The sequence below is a fragment of the Elephantulus edwardii genome, unplaced genomic scaffold (assembly GCF_000299155.1).
Source record: "Elephantulus edwardii isolate Elephantulus edwardi_28Jun2011 unplaced genomic scaffold, EleEdw1.0 scaffold00191, whole genome shotgun sequence".
Lineage (NCBI taxonomy): Eukaryota > Metazoa > Chordata > Mammalia > Macroscelidea > Macroscelididae > Elephantulus > Elephantulus edwardii.
In genome coordinates, this window is record NW_006399941.1 from 5,912,953 (window position 1) to 5,937,744 (window position 24,792).

General features: G+C 41.6%; 1 protein-coding gene across 1 annotated transcript in view; it reads left to right on the forward strand.

The window, feature by feature from the left end:
* The window catches only part of RAI14 (retinoic acid induced 14), a 93,390-nt gene that overhangs the window by 53,836 nt on the left and 14,762 nt on the right, over positions 1–24,792 (forward strand). Inside the window, exons 3-10 of the mRNA XM_006896800.1 lie at positions 1,839–1,903; positions 7,529–7,586; positions 9,228–9,298; positions 10,850–10,956; positions 13,337–13,515; positions 13,733–13,761; positions 16,215–16,301; positions 21,051–21,105. Coding sequence (XP_006896862.1) covers positions 1,839–1,903; positions 7,529–7,586; positions 9,228–9,298; positions 10,850–10,956; positions 13,337–13,515; positions 13,733–13,761; positions 16,215–16,301; positions 21,051–21,105 — 651 coding nt within the window. The remainder of the gene's footprint in view (positions 1–1,838; positions 1,904–7,528; positions 7,587–9,227; positions 9,299–10,849; positions 10,957–13,336; positions 13,516–13,732; positions 13,762–16,214; positions 16,302–21,050; positions 21,106–24,792) is intronic.

A 24,792-nucleotide genomic window follows, 5' to 3' on the forward strand; every position in this document is an offset into this window, starting at 1 on the left:
AATTGGCACAGGACAGAGCGGAGTTTAGGGCTGTTGTACATAGGGTCGCTATGAGTCGCAAGCGACTCGACGGCACATAACAACAACAACAACATGTTCATAGCAGGGTTATTCATAATAGCAATAAAATAATAGAAGAGTTTTTTCTATAGTGAGTTTCCAACTGAAATGTATCTGGGACAATGGCCAGGGAATCATAGGGGGTTTGATTTTCTAGAAAATGTTCACTTCCCTTAGGGCAGTGGTGGCACCACCTCAGGCTCAAGAGTTTCCAAGTTTGCACCAAGAGTAAGGGCCTTAGTCTTCGGACAGTTAAAATTATCTTTGGGCCACTTGAAAGAACCCACTGGAGTCATTGAGGTCAGGTTTGCCTTTTATAACTAAACCTTCCAGTATGGTATGTTTCACAGAGAACATTATGGGGTGAAGTACACGTTGCCACACACTTTTAAATTGACAACCGTCCTTAGAAACACTTTTTTTTTTTTCACTATAGCCATCATTTGCAGCAACGTGTTAACTGATTAGTTTCAGAATTGACATATCTCATCTGAGTTTATGAGCAATCTAAGTGAAGGAAACATTTGAAAGAAATTTAGTGTCAGTTTAATAAACGTGTAATGCTCAGTTGTAAATGTCTGCATTATTGTTATTAGATGTCCTTGAGTCGATTTTTCAGGTTGGCCTATGGTTTCGATCTTCTAACCTTTTGGTTATGTAGCCAAATACATTAACTCTTATGGGCCCCACCCAGGGATTCTGAGTGTAGCCTTGGAAATGTCTGGAATTTGAACACAAAACTGTCAACGCCATTGTGTTAGAGTCAAGTCTCATGAAGGAAACTTACGACAATGGTACTATAGTAGCATTTTATTGTGTGTAAGGGGTTTTTTTAAAATAATAATAATAATAATTCTTTCTCCTTCTGTATGTTAACTTTGAGAATCTGAAAATTCCAGGTAAGTTCCATCTGGTACCTAGAGAACATTTATATCAGAGAAAAATAAGAGGCAAAAGGTAGAGAGTTAAATATGATCACTGTTTGCTATATTCTCTGCTGGTTTGTGGGATTGGCTGCCTTTATTGGTTCCTGGGAGCGTGGATGGCCTGGTGGTAAGGAGATGCACTGCCAACCCAAAGGCATGTAGTTTGATTCCACCAGTTGCTCCACAGGAGAAAGATGGACAGTCTTCTCCTGTGCGATTTACTTCCTCTGAAAACTTGGGTCAGCTGTGAGTTGGTTCTGACTTGAAGGTACATAACAACAGCATGGGTATAGGGTAAAGAGCTGGGGGGGTGCAGTGGATTTCTTGTTGGGCTGCTGGCCTAAAAGTCAGCAGTTCAAATCCACCAGCAGCTCTACAGGAAGGAAAATGCGGCAGCCTCCACCTGTTTAGGTTTATTCTCTTCTTGTTAGGTTCTGTTCTTGGTAGCCCGGTGGAGGGTCAACATCACCGGGAGTTGAGTTGACTGAGGTCACTCTAGCCTGGCACGCATGCCTAGATAGGACACTTGACATGCTGACTGCTGAAAGCAGATCGCATAAACCCTGTCTCCCATCTGCCGCAGGCCTCTAGCCTAGAACGCAACTGCAGCGCAGGAGAGAGGCACGTGGGGTGGTCCGAGAATGTTATCTGGCATTCGGGGTGCTGTGTGCTCACTCTGCTTGGTCACACAGAACTTTCCAGATAAGAATTTGAAGCTACGCTCTGAGCAGCAACAGTCCCTCTTTGTTGGGGACCATTTATTTCCGCATAGTTGTCTTCATTAGAACAGATAAGAGATTAAAAATGTGTGCCCTTTTTTCACCCCCCATTCTCATTTTTAAACCCATGTAGGACACAGCGCCCTGCACCTCGCAGCCAAGAACGGCCACCCTGAGTGCATCAGGAAGCTCCTTCAGGTAAAGTGGCAACAACCTAAACTTACGAATGTGTCCTTCTGTGACTGTAAAGTCGTGAGAGTTCTGGAGGAAGAAATGCTCCCTCCCCTCATGCATGTTTCTTTAAATACTATCCCAGAACCTGGAGGTTTTTCTAGAAAGCTTTCTACCAAAATGATAGCCAAGATCATTTCCATAGCAGTGCTCCTGGCAGGGAAGCGGGTCCTCAACAAATTGGTACGTCATCCTGGGAAGGAGCCTTTCCCCTCCCTTTCTTCACTCTTTCCGAATGATTGTGCCCTGTAACTGGGACAGTTTTCAGGATCTCTTCTCCATGCTTTCTTGGTGACTTTGGCAGCCACTGCCTTACCCTCCCGTTCTTCTCTCTTTAAATCCTGAGTAGCGTGCAGTTCATTTTGAGAAGCAAAATTCCAACCACAATGTCCTTGCCTGTAACTTGATGAGCTTGTAGTCCTCGGTTTTTGTTTAGGTTCTTGGTTTTAGTCGTCTTTGTCATTTTAAGCCAACTCCCTGGTTCAGTAACCTTGCCAGGAAGTTTATACTGGTGCCTGAAAATGACAGCCTTTGTAAATTCTTAAAGATGAATGTTTCTGGTGCTCTCAGTGGCGGTCTGTCCAGAGATGACCAGCTGTTGCCAGTCAAACTATAAGCCGGCCATTTTCGGGGACAGAATCAAGCCTTAAAGCATGTGCTCCATGGAGTCTGTTCTGTTTAGCTGCTGGCTCTGCCTTCCCGAGCACTGACTTGGGACCCAGCGTCTTGCACTAATTTGCCTCTGCACTCTTGCTCTTGAAATGCGGTGACATTCTTCAGCTTGTCATGCTCTGTGGATCACACAGTTTCTTGCTTTGTGTTACTTGAAGCAAGCTACCACCAGTGCCAGGAATGCTTAACCTTTGCAGGGCTTTGAAGCTAAATTCAAAACAAATAGGTGCACGCCTGGGATGTTGCATCATGTGGCTTCCTCCTGAAGACAGTGAAAAGTGAACTTTCCCTATCAGCCCCCTTGGGGACCATCCACTTTGGATAAAGGACAAATTGCTTTGCCCAAGCGCCCCACCTCCACACCCTCTGTCAGGCCTCAATTCCTTTATTTATTTGTGTTTTAAATCTCCAGTCCCGTCCCAGCCTCCCTCTCCAGGCTCTGCATCTGGCTCTGATTTGAAGGAAGACTTAACTTGACAGTCTGGAAATCTTTATGGGCGAGGGCCAGATAGCCTAGCCTCTAGTGTAATTTTATATCTGTGTTCAAATAGATTGGCTTTTCTCTGAAATCTTTGAAGCTCTTAAACAGTTCTTGTACTGTTCTAAAATTAGGCCAAAGCATGGCCAGTCAAAACTTGATCTCCACTCTTCTCATCAGTGAAGGACAGGCATTTTGTGCTAAGATTGCCTGATCTGAACACTGGCCTTCTCTCTGGATACTTGTTGAAAAAGAATTCTTCACAAGAGCCCAATGCCTAAACCAGATTAAAAGACTGCCAAACCCACTGCCCAGCAATGGGCCCACCCATTCAATAGTGACCCGCCAGCTGAGTTTCTGAAGCTATAAACATTTGCTGGAGGAGACCACTCAACTCAAATGCTATCCTTTTACCTACTTTATGTTCATTACTGTCAAGTTGTCAGCTCGCAGCTGATCTTCAGTGAGTTTTCAGAAGCTATAAATAGCACAGGAAGAGCTTGCCGATCTTTGTCCAGAGAAGCACCACCTTTGGGTGAGCAATGCAACTCCCTGTGACTATCCACACGACCAGGGCTCCCTTTTGACCTGTTATGGCTGCTTGCCCTAAGGCGTGAGTATCTCGGTGGTGGTACTGATTGATTGACTTATCAGCCTACCCTTTATTTAGCTGAACGGTGGTTAAGGGGCATAGTGTTGGGGATTCCACCAAGCTCGGTTGAACCTGTTTTTGTGGTTTAAGGGGCATAGTGTTGGGGATTCCACCAAGCTCGGTTGAACCTGTTTTTGTGGTTTTGAGTTCAGGTCCACATTTCCCCGCACTCTTACCTATGCTCTTCTAGTGTGAGTCCTTTCAGAGTAGTCAACAGTCGTAACCAGGCACCATCTAGTTCTTCCGGTCTCAAGGGTAGTGAAAGTTGAGGTTCATGTGATCCATTAGTCCTCTGGAACAATAATTTTCTTATTCCTTTGTTTTTATTCCCTCTTATTTCAGACAGAGAAACCAGTAGTTGCGTCCTATATTGTAAGAACCCAATCTCTCAAGACTCACTAAAGCAGGATCCAGAACAGTCTCTGTGGACTATTATTGGGTCTTTTCTCTCATCTTTGGTTTGCTGGAGATTCTCTCCCTCTCTCAGTAGCTGCCATGTTGAAGTTCCACCTCCTCAAGGCTATGAGTATACATAGGGTGTGTGTGTGTGTGTGTGTGTGTGTGTGTGTGTGTGATCAAATCGGATCTGACTGGTACAGGAGGAGATTGTCCCTCCTTCTGCAGCAGAGCATCTGGTGGATTTGAACCACTCACCTCTGGGATTGCAGTGCAGCTTCATGTCACTTGGCCACCAGAGCTCACCACTTAGGTTCTTAAAGTGCCCAAAATATGTGAAGTCAAGTTTCACCTTGATTCTAATGAGCACCTTGGTTGCACTTATTTGTTTGTTCTTTTGTCAGTCCATGGGATAATCAGTATTCTTCTCCAACACTGCAATTCAGAGGCATCTATTCTTCTGTCATCCTTAGTCAGTGTCCAAATCAACTCTCAGATGCATAGGAAGCAATTAAAAATTTCATGGGTCAGGCATATCTTAAGTTTTTAAACTAACATCTTTGCTCTTTAGAGAACTCTGGAGAGGTCTTTGACAACAGATTTCCCAGATGCAGCCCATCTTTTGATAGCTTGAATTCTGAGTCCATGGATGATGATTGTGGAGCCAGGTAAAATGACATCATTTACAACTTCAGTCGTTTCTCCATCTGTCATGGTGGCGGTTGCCTGTTGGTCCAGTGATGAGGATTTCTGTGTTTTTGATGTTCGATAATTTCCCCATTCTGTAGGACCACCCTTTTGGGGAAAAGGAACAAAGTTGGATCTCTTCCAGTCAATTGGCCAAGTAGCTGACTTTCATATTTGTTGACAGAGATTGGTGAGCATGTCCAGAGTTGCACTATTTTCTCAAACAGCTCAGCTGGTATACCATCAGTTCTTGGTTCCTTACTTTTTGCCAATGCCTTCAGTGCAGCTTCTTCCTCCAGGACTGTTGATCATATGCTATTTCCTAAAGTGGTTCTGTGTTGACCAGTTGTTCTGGTACAGTGACTATGTATTGCTTACATCTTCTTTTGATGCTTCCTGCATCATTTAAGATTGCCCATGGAATCCTTCAGTGTTGCAAGTTAAGGTTAGAATTTACCTGTTCATTCTCTCAGCTTCAGAAATGCCAAATGTGTTCTTCCCCTTTGGTTTCCTAACTCCAGCTCTTTGCATATTTCATTATAGTTCTTCACTTTGTCTTCTTGAGCAGCCCCTTTACATCTTCTGTTCAACTCTCTTACCTTGTTTGGGCTCCCTAGATTAGTTATCAAAAATCTCTCATTGCCATTGAGTCAGAACTAAGTCAGAGTTAACCTTTCAGCGAAGTTTTCAGAAGCTATAACTTTCACAGCCTCTCATTGCCCACCTTTATCCCAAGGAGGAGTTGGTAGATTTGAATTGTCCACCTTTGGTTTGGCACCACAACTCTCTACTAACTAGGCCACCAGAGTACCCTAGCTTAGATACAGTAGGAGGTAAAGAAGAGGAAATAAAAAATGATTGAGCAGTTCTTGGCTTATTGACTAGACTGATGTTAGTGCTGTTGACAGAGACCTAGAAGAGCATTAGGCTGGCCACGAGCGGGGAGAAGCCAAGTTTTGACCGTTCTGTGTGAAGTACTGTATTTCCTTGAGAGACACCATAGTAGAGGTGTGTCAGCAGCCATGGGTATTGAGGCAGGTCCTTAGACGAGACAGCTATTGTATATGGTTAAGAACACAAGCTACAGCCCTCCTATCTCAGTTCGAATCTCAGCTCTGCTCCTTACTTAAAATACAGATTACTTAACTTTTCTGTGCCTATTTCTTTTTGAGAAAACCATTATTTGTGCCTCCTTAGCATTGCTTAAAGGAATTCTTGGGAGCAGGAATGGTGTGACAGTTTAGATACAAATCATTCCTGAGCTCAGTAAGATATAAAAAAAGTCATTTTAGATTATTTATATTATGATAGAAGGAGAATTGATGCCTTTGAGCTGTGGTGCTGGAGAAGAATATTGAATATTCCATAAACTGCTAGGAGAACAAAAAGGTTCATTCTGGAGAGGTTGAGACCAGAATCCTTGGAGGCAAGGATTCTGAAGCTCTGTGTCACATACTTTGGGCATGTTGCAAGGGGTAACCAGTCCTTTGAGAGGGACATCATGTTTGGGGGGTTGAAGGAACAGCGCAAGAGAGGAAGATGCTTGATGAGATGGTTTGGTTTAGCCTGGGATAATGGCAGTGAATGTGTCAGAGACAATAAGGTTTGCACAGGGTAGAGCAGGGTTCAGAGCTGTTGTACGTAGGGTCAGTATGAGTCACTTGACTCAACGGCACAACAACAACATAATGCATATTATTATTATTATTATTATTATTATTATTATTATTATTATTATTATTATTATTATTTTTATTTTTAAAATGTGTACTTTGGAGTTGGCAGCTTCTAGATGGTATTTGAAGCTGTGGGTGTGAATGAGATAGTGAGGATGAGAGCCTGGAGAGCAAGGAGACAGGATCCTGGGACTGAGCACCGAGCAAACTCTTTCTTTCTATAGTTTTTTGTTTGTTGTGTTTGACCAGGGATCCCTGGGGGGCACAAATGTTTCATGTACTTTACTCAGTGTTCACCAGAAGACCTTGTTGATCCACTTCAAACGCTAAGTCATTGAAAACCCCGTGGAGCACAGTTGAACTCTGGCGCATGTGGGGTCAACATGACTTCGAGTCAAACCAATGGCAGATAGTTTGGGTCTTGGTTTTGAGAGAAAGAAGAGGGGCCAGAGCAGTGGGAGAAGCAGCAGGAAGGGGTGGGCCTGATTTCTGGGAGTCGGGTGAAGGCATGCTTCAAAGAAAGGGCATGGGTTGCTGCTAAGAAATCGGTAAGAAGAGAGAAAAAATTACATTGTCCCTGCAACCTTGATGGGTATTGGTGCCCTTGAGACCAGGACCACCTCTGTGGAGTCTTGAGAGCAGAGCCCGATTGCAGTGCATTTAGGAGTGGATAGGAAGTGGGGACGTGTAGTCTTTGTGGATGGTTCTTGAGAGAAAGTTGGTTTGGTGACGGGGAACAGAGAATTAAACCAGGAAATGGGGGGAAATGTGGTCTCCAGATGGGAGCTCATAGACCATGTTTGTTGGCTGGTAGGACCAATGAATTAGAGACAGAGGAGAGAAATGGGCAACTGAAGCAGCAAAGGTGTGACGGTTTGAGCCCAGCCTCACATGGTCTAGTCAGGGACTGGGAACCCAGGACTGCAGTGACTAGGGCATATTTATTTCTGTCTCCTCCCCAGTAATAAAAGCTCAACTGAATCAAGTATGCACATTTTACGTATATATGTGTGGTTGCTTTTGCCTTGCAGTCTAAATGCTCAGCGGAGAGCACTGACGGCTCTGGGAAAACAGCTTTACATTATGCAGGTAAGTGTCACTCCCTGACTTGTCTTCTGTCTCAAATAAAGCTAATGGTCCATCTTCCTGTTCAGGCTGCTGGCCTCACTACGTTGCTTCTTGATGCCAGTCTCTATCATCATGCCTAGACATACCCATTTTATTCAATGTGTAAAACATTAAAGGTTTTACCAAGAAATTGTCAGTCCACTAGCTTGGACCCTACTTCCTCTCCAAGAGTCTCACTTTGGCTCCAAGAAAACACCCACATTGGATGTGACATGGAGTGACACATAGCAGACCCCACTCCCTCTGCTGTAACATATGGAAGTCCAGTTTCCCTTCCCTCGTCATTCCAGACCCTAGCTGTATGCAGCCATTTCTTTCGCCGCCCCATTCACCCAGGCCTGGATCTGCAGGCATTGGCTCCCCTGTGTATCATCCACTAGAATGATCCGCCACCTCCAGGGGAAATGCTGAGTTTACCTCAATGAAAGTTCTTGTTTAAACCAAGAGGTGTTCTTGGGCATTTGTGGATCTCGGGTCAGGCATGGTGAGTCTTTCCATTTGCCCATCATCATGAGCATCAGCCAGTTTTACCCACCAGCATTTTCCCTGCTCCCTGCCTCACAGCATCGAATGATAAGCCTCTGATACTGAATACTGGGCTGATTCCATGACCAGGTTCCTTTTATTGCTGATTATGGAAAAGCTAAATTCTTCTAAAGGCTAAGCCAAACATTTGCCTAGAGGCAAGCAGCAGTCACTGATTTTAGACTCTGATAACTCTGAAATTAAGCAGTATTGGCATATGCCTTGTTCCATCTGCACTGTGCAGATACGGCATTTTTCACAAATGCGCAGGGTAGCGGCCACCCTATGTCAGGCAAGGTTAACCGCACCAATTTCCCAGTGGCATGTGTTCACTTCATGTCTCTTTGGTATATTTTGATAATTTTTGCAATATTTCCTATATTTCTTAGTAGTAAGGAATTGAGCTGCCAATGCAAAGATTGCATTGTTCAAACCCACTAGCTGCTCTGCAGGGAAAAGATGAGCAGTCTCCTCCCATTTGATTTTCTGCTTCTGAAAACCCATCAGAGGGTCAGCTATGGGCTGGTTCACTCAACAGTACACAACAACATGACACACTTACCAGACTAGTCAAAAGTCATTGCCAGCAAAAGCTGGCTCATAATTGACCCTCCTGAGGGGTTTTTGAGGCCATAAATCAATGAGAGGAGATTGCCTGTCTTTCTCCCATGGAACATCCAGTGGATTGAACCACCAGAGAGCCACAGCCATTCAGCTAGTGGTGCTTTTCTCTACAGATTATGCTCCCAGAGCTCTTTCTAATAGACCATAGTGTAAACATAACGTGTATGCACTGGGAGTCCAAAATTTGATGTGACTTGTTTTACTGCAATGTTTGCCTCATCATCGTGGTCTGGAACCCAACCCACAATGTCTCTGAGGTGTACCTGTAGTTAATAACACCTCTTCCCTCACCTGCCCATGCCCAGCAGTGCTTCCGTAGCAGTGCTTCCCCAGCAGTGCAGTTAGAGCGAGTGTCTTCACACGGAGTAGGACGTGACGCTGTCCCTCTAGGAGTGTTGGCCGCCCCAGGATGTAGCTTTGTGACCCCGTGGTGTGTGTGCTTTTCTCCCTCAGCGGCCCAGGGCTGTCTTCAGGCCGTGCAGGTTCTCTGTGAGCACAGGAGCCCTGTCAACACCAAGGACTTGGTAAGTACCAGGTGGCATGGACGTGGTTTGCAGAGCACTGTGGGATACTTCTGAGGAGCACAAAGACTTTGTTCTTGATGTCAGGAAGGGCCCCGGAGTTGATTTCAACTCACCATAGTCCCTGGTGACAGAGTAGAACTAACCCACAGGATTTTCTAGGCCATTATATACACAGGAATACACACAACAACAACAAATAAATGCAGGACTAGATTACCAGGTCTTTGTCCTGTAAAGCCTCTGGGTAGCTTCGAACCACCAACCTTTTGATTAGTGACCAAGCACTTCACCATTTCTGTACTCTGGCATCCTTCACCAAGACTTTAGAGACTGACTTCTCCCCACCACCCCCTTCAAAATCTGTTGGTTTTCATCCTGGAAATGGATTCACAATAGCCCCTCAAACAGATATAACTCACTGTGATCAATTCAGACCTGACTGCTGGCTTTTTTTCGGAGGCTGTAAATTGCGCAGAAGATGATTGCCTGTCTTTCTCCCATGGACCTGTTGGTGGATATGAACGAGCAGATAGGCAGCGCAGCTCCCCACAGAGTAGAGCACCAGAGCACCCTGTAATAGCCCCAGCTTGTCCCTAAACCTAAAATAAGACTTGCGGGAACATACAGTTCCTGTACATGTATCTGAAAAAGTTCAACAATCCACCAAAGTAGTTATATTAATCTTGGTTTTTTAAAAAAGAATCCCAGTGAAGAGTTCTCACTTTTTTTTCTTCTGTACCCATGTATTATTATCTTGGCTACCTTCTGTCTAATGTCACACAACTTTTAAGATTACCTCTCTAGGCTATTTTAACCTCACTGTTTTGAACTATTTTAACCTGACCTCTTTTGAGGAGAAATTCACATGCTTGTTCTATCTACTTAAGAGTTCTCTGGTGGCCTAGTGGATAAGGAGTAGTGCTGGAAACTCAAAGGCAGACAACTCGAATTCACTAGCAGCCTGCAGGAGAAAGATGGACAGCCTCCTCCTCTGTGCGTTATTGCCTCTGAAAACCCGCTGGAGGGTTAGTGAGGAGTCAGTTTCATCTCAATGGCATTGAGTGAGTGAGGGTCCTGTCTACTTAAGGATGCAAAGGATACCTGGTGGTGCAATGGCTAAACACTCGGCTGCTAACCAGGAAGGTAGCAGTTCAAACCTCACCATCTGCTCCCATAAATAAATATTACAACCCTAGAAACCCTGTGGGGCAGTTCTGAACTGTGAGTCAGAACTCAGTTGTAGTTGTTGCTACGTGTGAGGCCATTGTTGCTGCCCCCATCAGTCCATTTCAGTGAGGGTCCTCATCTTTTTCGATGACCTTCTACTTGACCAAGTGTGACAGTCCTTCCTGACAGCTTGCCTAAAATGTTAGATGTTTTAGATGAGACAGTGCCTCACATCCTCCCATCTAAGGAGTATGCTGGCAGTTACCTCTTCTGAGACAGATTTGTTCATTCTGGCAATCCACGGTTTATGGAAATAGTCCACTCCATATTCTGTTTATCATTCATTTATGATGTTTAGATTCTTCATCTGACTCTTTCTTTTAGGATGGAAATATACCACTGCTTCTTGCAATACAGAATGGCCACAGTGAGGTCTGCCACTTTCTCCTGGACCATGGGGCAGATGCCAATTCCAGGGACAGAAATGGAAGGTACCCAGAATCAGAAATCACTTCATTTACTTTAGCAGCCACACTTCTCAGAGTGTCCTCAAAATATCCCAGCTACATTTAAATGATGTGTTATAAAGTGTTTTCCACTTCTTTTTGCTTGTTTGTTTTAATTTTCTGCCTTTGATAATCAAGACTATGTTTTGATCTTTTTATAAACTAATTTTCCTCCCCTAGACCTCTCTGGGCCTCATTTCTAACTGTGATGTGAATATTGAATACTGACATAAATAGGTATTTCCTGTAACTTGACAAACTAGCATCCAGTTTATTATCATTCAAAGTCAGTGAGAGTAAACATACTGGCTTTTAAAAATAAAGACAGTGGTAGTGACATGTCAAACCAGAATAACCAAACCCATTGCCACTGAGTCACTTCCACCTCCTGGCAACTGTAAGCAATTTAAGGTGCTTGAAAGGGAAAGGACAAGATTTGTGCCAGTCATAGTGATTTTTATCCTATTATGTCAGATGTCTGTGATTGTTGTTGTTAGGTGCCATCGAGTCAAATACTACTCATAGTGACCCTACGAACAATAGGGCTGCATCCTGTCCTAGCTTTTGCCATCTTCACGGTCCCTGACTCACTTGAGCCCATGGCTGCAGGTCACTAGGTCAGTCCATCATGTTGAGGGTCTTCCTCTCTTCTCTCCACATTTCCAAGCATGATATCCTTTTCCAATATCTTAACATGTCCAGAGTAGAGAGACGAAGCTTTGCCATCTTTGCCTCAAAGGAGCATTCCAGCTGCCCCTTTTCCAAGACTTAACATGGCTTTAATTTTTATTTGATCTAACATTTTGAAAAAGCCTTTAACTAATTTTATCCTCAAGAACCCTGATGGCCCAATGGTTAAGCCTTTGTTTGCTAACCAAAAGATTGTGAGAACCCAGTGTGGTCTCGTGGGAGAAAAGACTTGGTGGTATGCTCGTGTAAAGAGGACAGCCTCGGGGACTGTGCAGGGCAGGTTTGCTCTGTCCTGCGGCATCACTCACTGGGAGTTGGAGTCACCTTGACAGCACGCTGTCTAGATGGTGGTGGTGTCAGATGGCATCGAGTTGCTTCTAACCCCTTGCAACCTTGTCTACAGCACAGCCGAGCACTGCTCCGTTCTGTGCCTGCCTCATGCCTTGAGCTTGAGCTCATTTGTCCAGTCCCTGAGTCCCTTCTTCTCATTAAGGACCTTACCTTTTTGCTGACCCGCTGCTTTAGCAAGCAGAGGGTCTTCCTCCTGGAACTGAGCCTTCCTGATAATATGCCCCAAAGTATGAGAGATAAGGTCTCAGCATCTTGCCTCTCTAGATCATTGCGGCCACGCTCTGTTCAAGATAGCTCTGTTTGTTCTTTAAGCAGTTCATGATTTATTCACTGTTCTTCTCCAGCACCGTAATTTAAAGGAATCCATTTTTCTTGAGTCTTCCTTATTCAGTATTCAACTTTCACATGCCTTTGAGGTGAAAGATAATTTAAAGGAATCCATTTTTCTTGAGTCTTCCTTGTTCAGTGTTCAACTTTCACATGCCTTTGAGGTGAAAGAAAATACTGTGGCTTGAGTCAGGCACACCTTTCTCCTCAAAGTGGCATCCTTGCTCTTTAACACGTAAGAAAGTTGTTTGCAGCGAATTTGCCCAGTGCAGTCCATTTTAATTTCTAGACTGCAGTTTCTATGGTATTGATTGTGATTACAAGTTAAACCCTTGACAACTTCAGTCTTTTCTCTGTGTGCCATGATATTGCTTATCAGTTCATTTGTGACGATAATATTTTTTTTGCTTATTTTATTTATGTTGTGGTATAATCCATACCTCAGGTTTTTGAACTTCATTTCTAAGAACTTCAATTCATCTTATTTTTTTGCAAGTAAGATTGTGTGTCATCTGCTAAGTATAGATTGTTAATGAGTCTTTCACAATCCTGATGCTGTGTTGTTCTTCATATAGGCCACCTTCTTGGATTAATTGCTCAGTGTACAGGTTGCTTATATATGATGACCAAGTACGGCCCTAATGTCACTTTTCCTGGTTTTCAAGCATGTGGTATCACTCTCTTCTGTCCCAACAACTGCATCTTGGTCTATGTTAAGGTTCCACTGGAGTACGATTAAGTGTTCTGCAATTCCCATTCTTTGAAATGTTATCCATAATTTCTTTTGATACAATAATTGAATGCATAGTCAAGGTCGCATTCCATTTTTAATTCCATTTCTCTAAATAGCATTCCATTTTGGATTCCCCAGGAGATTAAGTGCAGTAAAAATTTAGCTGTTACTTTATCTCCTTTTCACTGTTTTCTAGAAAAGTGATATAATATCCCAGGATATAAATACTGTAATTACTAATTTGGTGTATCTGTTTTTCTTTAGATCTGCTCTCATGCTAGCCTGTGAAGTTGGCAGCTCTAATGCTGTGGAAGCCTTAATTAAAAAGGGTGCAGATTTAAAACTTGTCGATTCTCTTGGACACAATGCCTTACATTATTCCAAACTCTCAGAAAATGCAGGAATTCAAAGCCTTCTATTATCAAAGATCTCTCAGGATGCTGGTATGTAAAAGAAAATAGCCAGTGTTGTTTCTAATTTACCCACTTGACTTTCCCCAAAGGGTAAAGGAATGTGTGCAGTACGATATATTTTCATATTATTTTAAAAGATCTAAAAGAAAAATGAAATGTTAAATGGTATGTGTGCTCCAACTCAAAGAACACATGTGTCACTACGATTCTGACAGTTTTTTGTTTTGTTTTTTACTTCTCCCTACAGATTTAAAGATAACGACAAAACCAAAGCAGGTATTTATCTTCAGGGGATAGAATAAATTTTTTTTCTTTTACTTTTTGGTTGTAAGAACTTGAAAATGAGAAGATCAAACTACTCAGTTGTTCATTAGAAAAGTAATATAGATTATACTGAAAATACTTAAGGACTGAAATATCTTTGATGGAAGAGATAGATCCATTGTAATGAGGTAATACTTTCTTCATGAGTGACACAATTTCGAAAGCATGTAACTTTAAACTTTCAACTCCTTTATCTTCTTCCAAAATGTACTAATTTTTCCTACTGGTGTGAATATTTAATGTGGCTTCAACTCTGTGACTGTTTTTAAATATTTTAAATATCTATGACTGTGTTTTAAATATCTCAAATAGTACATGGAATACAGATTGATAATCATGGAAATGTAACCTCTTAATGAATATAAAAGATTAATTTTTTTTATTATTTCATTTGAGGCTTTTTCAAACTTTCATCTGCTTTTTAACAGAGTAGAAATTGTTTGACGTGTTTATTCTGTTATTTTGGGAGTTTTCCCCTAAATATTGTTTGTCAGTATCTATGTATTTTATTAACGACAAACTATATGCTTGTCTGCAATATGTATTTACTTATACATTAAGGACTTTGAAGAAACTATAAACTGTAAATACTCAGTACTGAATTAATTGAATGCTAACTATACTGCATATTTATCCATGAACTTCAGAGGAAAGGTTTCCCCCTCCTCCATCCACTTATTTAAGTTCTTTAAGTAAAGGAGATCAGGAGGAAATAGTGCCCCTTTTTATTAAGATGGGAAGCCAGATTGTGAATGTATTCAGAGTTCTAATGTGGTAGATGGGTCCTCATCCTCCACTTTCCCAGTTTTCCACCACCGACTTAATCCAGTTTGTCTTGTATTTTTAATTTCCTGCTATTAAAAACATGGGCTGCTGGACGAAAACTTGGAGCATGCATATTACTTATGTTTATCTAGGTCTCAGCATCCAAATTTTGAGCAGTAAGAAATGCATGAGCTGTTGGGGTGTTTCTCAGTTGTTTGATGAAACTACTTGCTCGGACTTTACTAACCTAACTAACCCCCCTCCGTTCTTCGGACTGTGATAACTTTCAGCATGATCAAGTCTCTAAAATAAGCTCAGAAAGAAGTGGAACTCCAAAAAAACGCAAAGCTCCACCACCTCCTATCAGTCCTACCCAGGTAACAAACAAAGCAGCAATCAGCAGACCTATAACAGCAGAGCCATTTGTGTGTAAGTGGGAAAAGAATAATGGAGAACTTCCCTTAAATATGTGTCTAAAATTTGTTGCTAGTGGTTTTCAGTTACAAATTGTGAAGTAGTTTTATTAGTAGGGAGATTATGTTGACTCTCACCTTGTAAAACTAAATAATTGAATAATAGCTTTTTTCAAAAAAGCCCCAAGTCTCTGTAAATGTTTATGAAAATTAATAAAATATAATTATAGAAAAAAAAGCCCCAAGGAAGTTTCCTAAAAACTCGTGAGCCTGAAGATAATGCTCATTTTATGTTTAGTCCTTTCTATCATCAGCTCTAGTAAAGAGCAGTAATGCAACATAGGCATTTTGTGGGAATTAATAAATTAGTTTTATTTCTGAAAATATTAAGACATATAAACCTTGCTGATTACATTTTTAAAAGCCCCAATAGCCTGGAGTAAGGAGTTGTGCTGCCAGCCCAAAGGCAGGCTGTGCAACTGTACCATCTGCTCCGAGGGAGAAAGATGCCAATCTCCCGTGCGATTTACAGCCTCTGAACACCAGCTGGAGGGTCAGCTGTGAGTCAGGTCTGACTCAGCAGCTCCTAACAGCAGATACCTTTCAGATTGGCTATCAGTGAGTACTACATAAAGGAGGAAGTTTAGGCATCTGGACAGTGACAGCGTAGACTAAGGTTAGTTACAAACCAGCATAAACCAAATAGAATAATCATCCTTCACATGGAGGAATAACTAATTTTAAATGCATTTCAGGGTCTTCATTAATAATCTTAATCTATAATTGAAGTTGTTAGTATATTTTAAAAGCTAAGGGATACTCTTTCAACTTTAAAAGTGTTTGAGGTAGCTGAATTGCATGGAAAAAATGTTATATGAGATTTACTTGAAGCTAAAAAAGGAGCCCAGTTGGCAAAGTGCTTAAGCACTCAGCTGGTAACTGAGAGGTCAGTGGTTGAAGTCCATCAGCCAGTCTGCAGGGAAAGGATGCAGCAATCTACTTCCATCAAAATTTCAGCTTTGGGAACCTGATAGGGCACTTCTACCCTATTTTGCAGGGTCTCAGTCAGTTGGATTAAACTCAGCAGGACTAAGATTAGTTTGGGGTTTAAAGATAATTATTTGTAGACCTGTTTACATTGGTTACATTGACTGATTATTTGATACTAGAGAAGAAAACTCTTTCAAGAAGTATCCTTAATTGGTGGTTTTAATTTTGTTTTTCTAGTTGAGTGATGTGTCTTCCCCAAGATCAATAACATCAACACCCCTTTCTGGAAAGGAATCAGTATTTTTTACTGAACCGCCCTTCAAGGTACATCTTTCCTGTGTTCAAGTTTGCTACTCAGTTTTAAGATCAATGTTCTTGTTGTTATTGGGTGCAGTACCATCCAATTGGTTTTAATGCTATGTATGACACAATCAACACTGCCCAGTCCTTCGCCGTCCCCACAGTCACTGCCCATGTTTGAACCCACTGTTGCCATCACTCTGTCCATCTCTCTCATTGTGGATTTCTCTATTTTCACTGACCCCTGATCTTTACGTAACCAAAGTGGTACCATTATCCAGGGACTGGTTCTTCCTGATAACAAAGCTGAAGATACATGATAGAGTGGCGTTTTTAAAGTTATACCCCAGGCAAATTGAATGTCTTTTGTCACCAAGAAAGACTCCCTTAAGTGTTTTTTCCTGCTAGAAACCTCTTTTGAAAAAGAATAAGATTAATAAATTATTTTTTTAAAAAAATTAATAGCTATTTTATCCACTGAAAAAAAAGACAGGTAAGAACTTGCCTCATAACAAGTCTTATCCCACATTCAAATGATTTCATGCCAATCAACAGTAAATCAACTTTGTGGATTTTTATCTCATCTGAGGAGTAAATTGTATATTTTTAACTAAAGCTGTTTTCTGCCTATACAAGTAATATTTATTGTAGATATTTTAGAAAATCCATTAGGTCTTTATTCTACCTCTAAGAATTCATCTGAGCTTTACAGGTAATTGGTAAGTATTTTAAGGGAATGAGACAATACTTCAGATCAGCATCTGTCTATCTCACAATCACTGGGAAAATGTACTTGGAAGAAAAGTGAAATTTCTAATTATTAAAATGAAATGTTCCAAGTATATAATTAGTTTATCTAAGAATTTCTAAAGAATAATGCAATCACTTCCATGATGAGATCTGCTCTGAGCAATCAGTTCAAAGTGAGTTTTGGAGGAGGGGGCAGGCAGTATGACCTGTCTTAAATACATGTGGACATCTGGCAGAGGCTTCTTGCTTGCCACTGAATTGAGATCATGCATGTGACTCATTACTGTCTGACCTCTGGTTTTTTGGACTTGAGCCAGCAACCTGCCATGTGGTCTGCCAGTCTTGGATAAATCAGCCTCCAAAGCCAGCATTCTGCCATCTCACTAGCCTGTCTTGGATTCGGCAGCCCCAGCAGCTACATGATTCAGAAGAAAAGTCTATCCTGATGTCTGACCCAGGGACTTAGCAATTTACAGCCTCTTATAAGTGTGTGAGCCATTTCCTTGAGATAAATCTTTCTCTGGGAGGGGAAAAAAATTATTCAATGATATGATTAACTGGATGCACATTGAACATATTCTGTCATTTCCCTATATTCTGTTGCTGACCCTACAGAAGTTTTCCAGTGGTAGTAAAATGGTATGAGAGGAGATTACCCCTTTTGTTCTCCAAGGTGGATTTGAACCGTGTCTTTGGGTTGGCAGCACAGCTCCTAATCACTAAGCCACCAGAGCATATTTCAACTAGACTTGATTAATAAATTATTTAATATCAATGCATACACAAGGAGAGGGGGAAATTATGCTGCTAATGTAAATATCCTAGTATCTTCTACAGTAACTGTTGTGTAAATGCATTACTAAGGATGATACCAGAAATTATGATTTTCAGAAGTATGGAAGAACTGACTTCCATTTCTGTACCAAAATAATATAAAAAGACACATAGAATGCACTTAGAATTGTCACACTTACCCGATAATGATCACTGTCCTAAAGCATGGATTATACCTCAAAATAAAGGAAACAAAAATCCTCACAACTGGACTAATAAACAACATCATGGAAAAATAGAAGGAAAAAATATTGAGGTTGTTAAAAGATTTTCTTTTACCTGGATCCACAAGTAATGCCTATGAAAATGTCCAAGAAATCAAAAAACATAAGACTGGGTAAATCTGCTGCAAAGAACTTCTGAGAACAAGGATGTCAATTTGAGAGCTAAGGTACACCTGACCCACGGCTATGTATGGTATGTTCCGTTGCCTCATAAACACGTGAAAGTTGTGGACAATGAATAAGGCAGATCAAAGAAGAATTAATGGCTTGGCGCCACTGTATTGGCAGGGAGTACTGCATGTGTCCTGGACTGCCAGCGGAACAAATACATCTATCTTGAAAGAAGTGCTGTCAGAATACTCCTTAGAAGCAAGGATAGTGACTTCATCTCACATGCTTTGGACATGTTGTCAGGAAGTGCTGATCCCTAGAGGAGGGCATCATGCTGGATACAATTAGAGGGTTGGCAAAACAGAGGGAGCCTCTCAAGAAGGTAGACTTGACAGAGTGGCTCCAACAGTGGGCTCACACACAGCAGTGACTGTGAGCATGGCGTGAGACCAGGCAGAGTTTGTCTTGTTGAGTTGTGTTGTGCACAGGGTTGCTGTGAATCAGAACTGATTTGATAGCCCCTAACAACAACAGTGTTAGGAAAGGAGGGACCTTTGTGGCACAACTGTAAGCACTTGTCCACTAGCCTCGGCATTGGTTCAAACTCACCCAGCAGCTCTGCAGGAAAAAACCTGGCAGTCAGCTTCTGTACAAACTGAAGCAAGAAAAAACCCTCTGGGGTAGTTGTATGCCACATGGGGTCCCTGTGAGTCACACATGATTTGACAGCTCTCAACAAGAACTTTGAAAAACTGAAAGCACCACGTAGTATTGATGAGGATATGGAGGAAATAGAAGTCTCACACCTTGCTTGTGGGAATGTAAACTAGTATAACAACTTCAGAAAACCGTTTGGCAGGTTTTTTACGTTAAATATATGCCTTTTGTGTGATCCAGCCATCCCCTTGAAAGCGATTACCCAAACGAAATGAATATAGATGCCTCTGTAAAGTTTTACATGCAGTATTTACAGAAGCTTTACCTAGAAGCCTATAAACATGAAAACACCCAAATGTCCATCAACAAGGGAATGGATAAACAAAATGAGATCTGCTCATATAATAGATTAATATTCATTAATAAAAAGGAACAAACTGCTGTATAAATGACATTTTAGGTGAATCTGAAGATCATCATGATGCGTGTAAGAAGCCAGACACATAAAGAATCCATACTCTGTGATATGTGATAGTTCTTGAAAATGGAACTACAAGCATACTGGTTGCCAGGGAGTGAGATGGAAAGGGATTGTCCAGGGTGAGCACAAGGGAGCTTCTAGGACTGATAGAAATACTTTACATCTTAGTTGTGATGTTAGTTTTACATTTGATGGACAGTCTGCTCCTGTGTCATTAACTGCCTCTGAAAACCTACCAGAGGGTCAGCTATGGGTCGGTTCTAACTCTACAACAACAACAGCTTCTATTTTTCAGACATCTGAGTTGTAAACTTTAAAAGGATACATTTTAGTATGCCTTAGTAAAGTTGAAAAATATAGAAGTATTTTTAAGGGAAAGGAGAGCTTTTTGTAGAGATAAAGACTTGCCAAAAATAAGCTGTTTTATTTTTAGGTTTTGGACTTCTACAAAAAGTTCTTGTGCTGAAAAATGATATTGCTTATCATTGTCTCTGGCTTATCTAGATGAAACATTAACTTCTGGCAAGTCACTCAATTTCTTTTTTCCTCCTTAAAATTATTTATGCTGTATTCCATTTTGAAATGAGAGTTAGTTGAGCTTTGAAGTTAGCAGAATTTTTGTAATAACGTTAACAGACATTTGGGGATAAAGGTTTGGAGGAAATCTTTTGGGCATCAGTTATCAATTTGGGACTATAAGAATTTTTATTCCATTTACAGCATTTATCAACAAGTCTTATTTGTGAACTTTTCTTTTTAAAAGATTAATAATAACATATTAGTAGCAGATAATTTATAAAATGCCACTGCTAAAACGGTCCAACTTTAACATATTTTGACCAGTGTATAAGCCAGATAGTTATAATACTTTTTTTACTTCATTATAAAAGGAGTATTTACCACTTCGGGTTAGCCTAATTAGTGATTGTTGTTGTTGTTATATACCACCAAGTTGCCTGGAGACTCATAGCGACAACAGCCCTAAACCCTGCTCTATCCTGTACCTATCTCACTCTCTGACACACCTACCCCATTACCCCAGTGACAGAATCATTCCACCTCATAGAGGGTCTTCCCCTCCTTCGCTGTCCCTCTACCCTCCCAAGCATGACTTTCCTCTCCAAGAACTGGCCCATCCTTGCAACATGCCCAAAGTATGTCAGACGAAGCCCCAGAATCCTTGCCTCCAAGGAGCAGCCTGGCTTCACCCTCTCCAGGACAAATCTGTTTGTTCTCTTAGCAGTCTATAGTATATTCAGTACTCTTCTCCAACACCACAGCTCAAAGGCATCAATTCTTCTATCCTCCCTATTCATTGTCCAGCTCTCTGACACAGAGCAAGTGATTGAAAAGACTATGGCCTGTATCAGGTACATCTTAGTCTCCTGAGTAACATTGCTGTTCTTCAGTACTTTGAAGGTGACATAATTATCTTAAAATGCATTTCTATCTTATTCACCAAAAGAGATTTCTGAAAAACACCTAGAGACTATCACCTTTGAAGTTCCTAACATTTTAGAAGTTGTCATTTAGTAGGCAACTGTCCTGCTCCCATTTATTTCTGAAGAGCTTACTCTTTCCTTTAGGTTTTCTAGCTGCTTTTGTGATAGGGTGAGCCACCTCCGTCCCATGTCAACTCAGAGAAGAAAACCTGCTTGCTACTTTCTGACTAGATTACATTGAATGTTCTTTTAAGTCATGTTTGTGTTTCCACAGGCTGAGATCAGTTCTATCCAGGAAAACAAAGACAGACTTAGTGACAGTACTGCAGGTAAGAAGGAGGGGCACCTGCTTGTATTCCTTCAGCCAGTCTCTGGTCTGTATTCTTTTCAGGAGAGCCACAGCCAAGCAGGGGACTCTAGGGAGGTCAGAAAATGAGTGTACCATCACTTAATACCAAGAATAGACACATGGGCTGAAGACTGTGCATTTTGCTGGCCTTTGGTCTGGAGTGGAAGGAGTTTCTGCTTTTACACATAAAAAATGCATGTCTGTTTTTGTTTAGGAACCCTGGTAACATAGTGCTTAAGTGTTTGACTGCTAATTGAAAGGTCTACATTTCAGTACCCCCAGCAGCTGCACCATGGGAGAAAGATGTGTCAGTCTATTTCTGTAAAAAACGTCACAGTCTGAGAAAAACCCTGTGAAGAAATTTTACTCTGTCCTGTTGAGTAACTATAAACAGGAGTGACTGGGCAACAGTGGGCTTTATTTTCTTTTCTTATCAACTGATTTATCCCTTAAGACCCCTGATGGCAAGGAGCTCTGGTGGCCTAGTGGCAAGAAGCTGTGCTACAATCCCAAAAGTGCACGGTTCAAATATACCAGATGCTCTGCTTAAGATGGAGGGTCAATTTCCTCCTGTGCCAGTCGGATCCAACTTGACAGTACACAACAAGGGGAATAAAAACAGCCCTTCGTGGCTCAATTGGTATGCACTCAGCTGCTAATCAAGAGGTTGATGGTTCAAACCCACCAGCAGTCAGTTAAATCATACACAATTTCCTCATCCCCTTAAGATAGAGTTTGATGCATTCTATCCTTTGAGCATCTTTCTTAAGGCTTTAACATCTAAGAATGTCATTCAAGAGGAAAGGAATTTGAATACTAGAAAAGACTGGGATCATATCTGGGAACAGGAATCCCTGCGTTGAGAACCTCCTAGACCTAGTGGAGTTGATAACACCACATGGTGAAGAACTCCACGAAATAGTGGGCTCACACATGTGGAAAGGAAGCAAGGGCTCCAGAGCTGACAGAGAAAACCTAGAGCTGACATCCTGAGTTCCTCTAAACAACACAGATAGACATAGTGACTGTGGCAATGAACATATCAGAGATTCTAAGAATGATGCAGGATACAGCAAGGTTCAGTTATGTTGTTTATAGGGTCGCTGTGAGTCATAGTTGATTTGATAGCACCTACCAACATCAACATAAGCCCTCTAAACTGTGACAGAATAATTTCTGTTTGTTTAAACCATTAAAAAAATAACAACAGTACTTTCAGAGTTAATTTAAAAAATAGTTGTCTGTGGGCCAGCATTTGGGAAATATCAGACTGGTTGATTTCTAAGACCCCTTTTCACTCCAGCATTTAGTTTCTTAGTCTCTAGGATATTTTATATTTGTCTGGGCCTTGGAATTTACAGAATTCAGAAATACTAAATTTTTTAATTCTTAACAAAACCCCCAATCCTTGCCATCGAGTCAGAACCGACTCATGGCTGACCATCCGACAAGTTGTCACAGCCTGTAAGTTGCATGGGAGCCTGTAAGTCACATGAGAGGAGGATGCCCATCTTTCTCCCAAGGTGAAGGTGGTGGATTTGAACCGACAGAGAAGTCCTACCTTTTGGTTAGCCGTGTAACCCCTATTGCCCACACCACTAGCGCTCCCTTAGAAGATCTTGGCATTTAATATAACTTAACAGTTGGTGATGGCCTAGTAGTAAGAAGGTGCGCTGCAATCCCAAAGATACATAGTGCAAATCCACCAGCTGCTCCACAGGAGAAGGATGACCAGTCTCTTCCTCTGCAGTTTATTGCCACTGAAAACCCACTGGAGGGTCAGCTGAAGTCAGTTCTGAGTCGAGAGCAAACAACAAGTGATACATCGGATATTTCTTCAAAAACCCACTGCCCTTGAGTCTGTTCACATCGATTTCGATTCGCCATCTGGTTTCTGAGGCTGTAAATCTTAGTGGGAGGAGACTGCCCATCCTCCTTCCTCCGAGCCACTGGTGGATCCGAACCACAAGAAATACGAGGCATTTTGATCAGCAGCACAGCTCACACTGCAGGCCTGCCACCAGAGCACTTTGATTGTGTGTTAGAAGTGACTTGTATTGTTTAGAATTGTAGCTCTACCCCTGAGCCCCAGATTCATACTAAACTCACAAAACCTGTTGAGAACACTATGCCTTGAGCATCAGATATCAGAAGAAAGCTTTTCTGTGGAAAGACATCATTTTACATGCTTCTAAAGTAGGATTAAAATGGTTGTCAGAAAACAAGAAACATAGCCGTAAAAATTGTAGTGCTAGTTACCGTCGAGTTGACTGTGACTCAGAGTGACCCTATGATATAAACCCTGCCCTTTCTTACACCACCCAACAGTCTTCATCACACTCAAGCCCAGTGTCGCAGTCAGTGTGTAAATCCATCTCTTTGAGGGTCTTCCTCTTTCTCTGACCTTGTACTTTTCCAAGCAAGTAAAAGGAACAAAAAAAAATTAGATCTGTGTGATTCATAAACTACTACCAGTCCACAGGACCAGGAAGTCTTTGAGCTCTATCACTAAGCCCACTTCTAAGTAGAAAGGTGATCTCCTGCCTCCTCCCCCAACAGGAAGAATTTCTGGATGAAGGGAGCTGTATATTGACTTATACTCCAGAACAAGTTCCTCCAAGCAGTAACAGTGCTTTACATGCTATTTCTGTAGGATGAAGCAGTGGGATGTCCAAGAGTTGTTACTGTGAGATTCTGAAAAGAGGAAACTGTTTCCTGATGGGATAGTCGGTGAATGCTTTAAAAAGGAGGCCACGTTTGACATGGGCCCTTAACAATGTTATCATAGTCATTGCTTTAGGTAGACAAACACATGAAGGCATAAATTTGAAGATTGGCTCTTTTCTTCAACTTTAACCTTTTTTATATACCTTTTTAAAAAAAAATTATGCTGGTGTACTTAAAAAGTTCATAAAGTTCTTATACATTGTTTTTCACACCAGATTTCCCCCATTTCCTTTACCCACCCTTCCCTGCACCCCTCAAATTGTGTGACCCTGTAATTAAGCCCTTTCCTCCGCTCCTTGGATCCTCGTACTCATTCTGCAGTTATGGTCTTATACAGTATTTATGCTAAACAAGCAGGTGATATCAAGGGAGGGCCAAGTCCTAGAAGAGGAAAGTGACTTAACAAACTGAGCAAAAAAGAGAATACCAATCTGGTGCTTAGAAAAAAAAATTGTATTGACCCTTTGGCCAAGTAATCTCTAAATTAAATAGAAAGCAAAGGCTAAAATAATAATTATCAAAAAGGGGGGGAACCCCAGTGTTACCTTAACCAGGCAGTGCTGTTGTAATGACTGTGTGACTGTCATGAACAGAAATTCCTTTTCCTCAGCACTTCGGGAGGCTAGAAGTCTGAACTGAAAACAGCTATGAGAGAAGCGGGGAGTTCTGTGCCACTAACACAAAGATGGCGGCTCCAAGGGAGAAGGATGAACAATCTCCTCCCATGTGGTTTACAGCCTCAGAAACCTGCTTGGAGGGTCAGCTGTGAGTCCGTTCCTCTTCGATGGCAATGAGTGGCATAGGCAAGATCATACTGACTCTGGGGGCTCATCTTTGGCTTGCTCTTTCCATTTTTGTAGCCCCATTCTCCTAAGTTCCTTGGCAATATTTTCTTTCATCTGTCTTCTCCACTTCCTGCTATCTTCTGCATTTGGTTAGC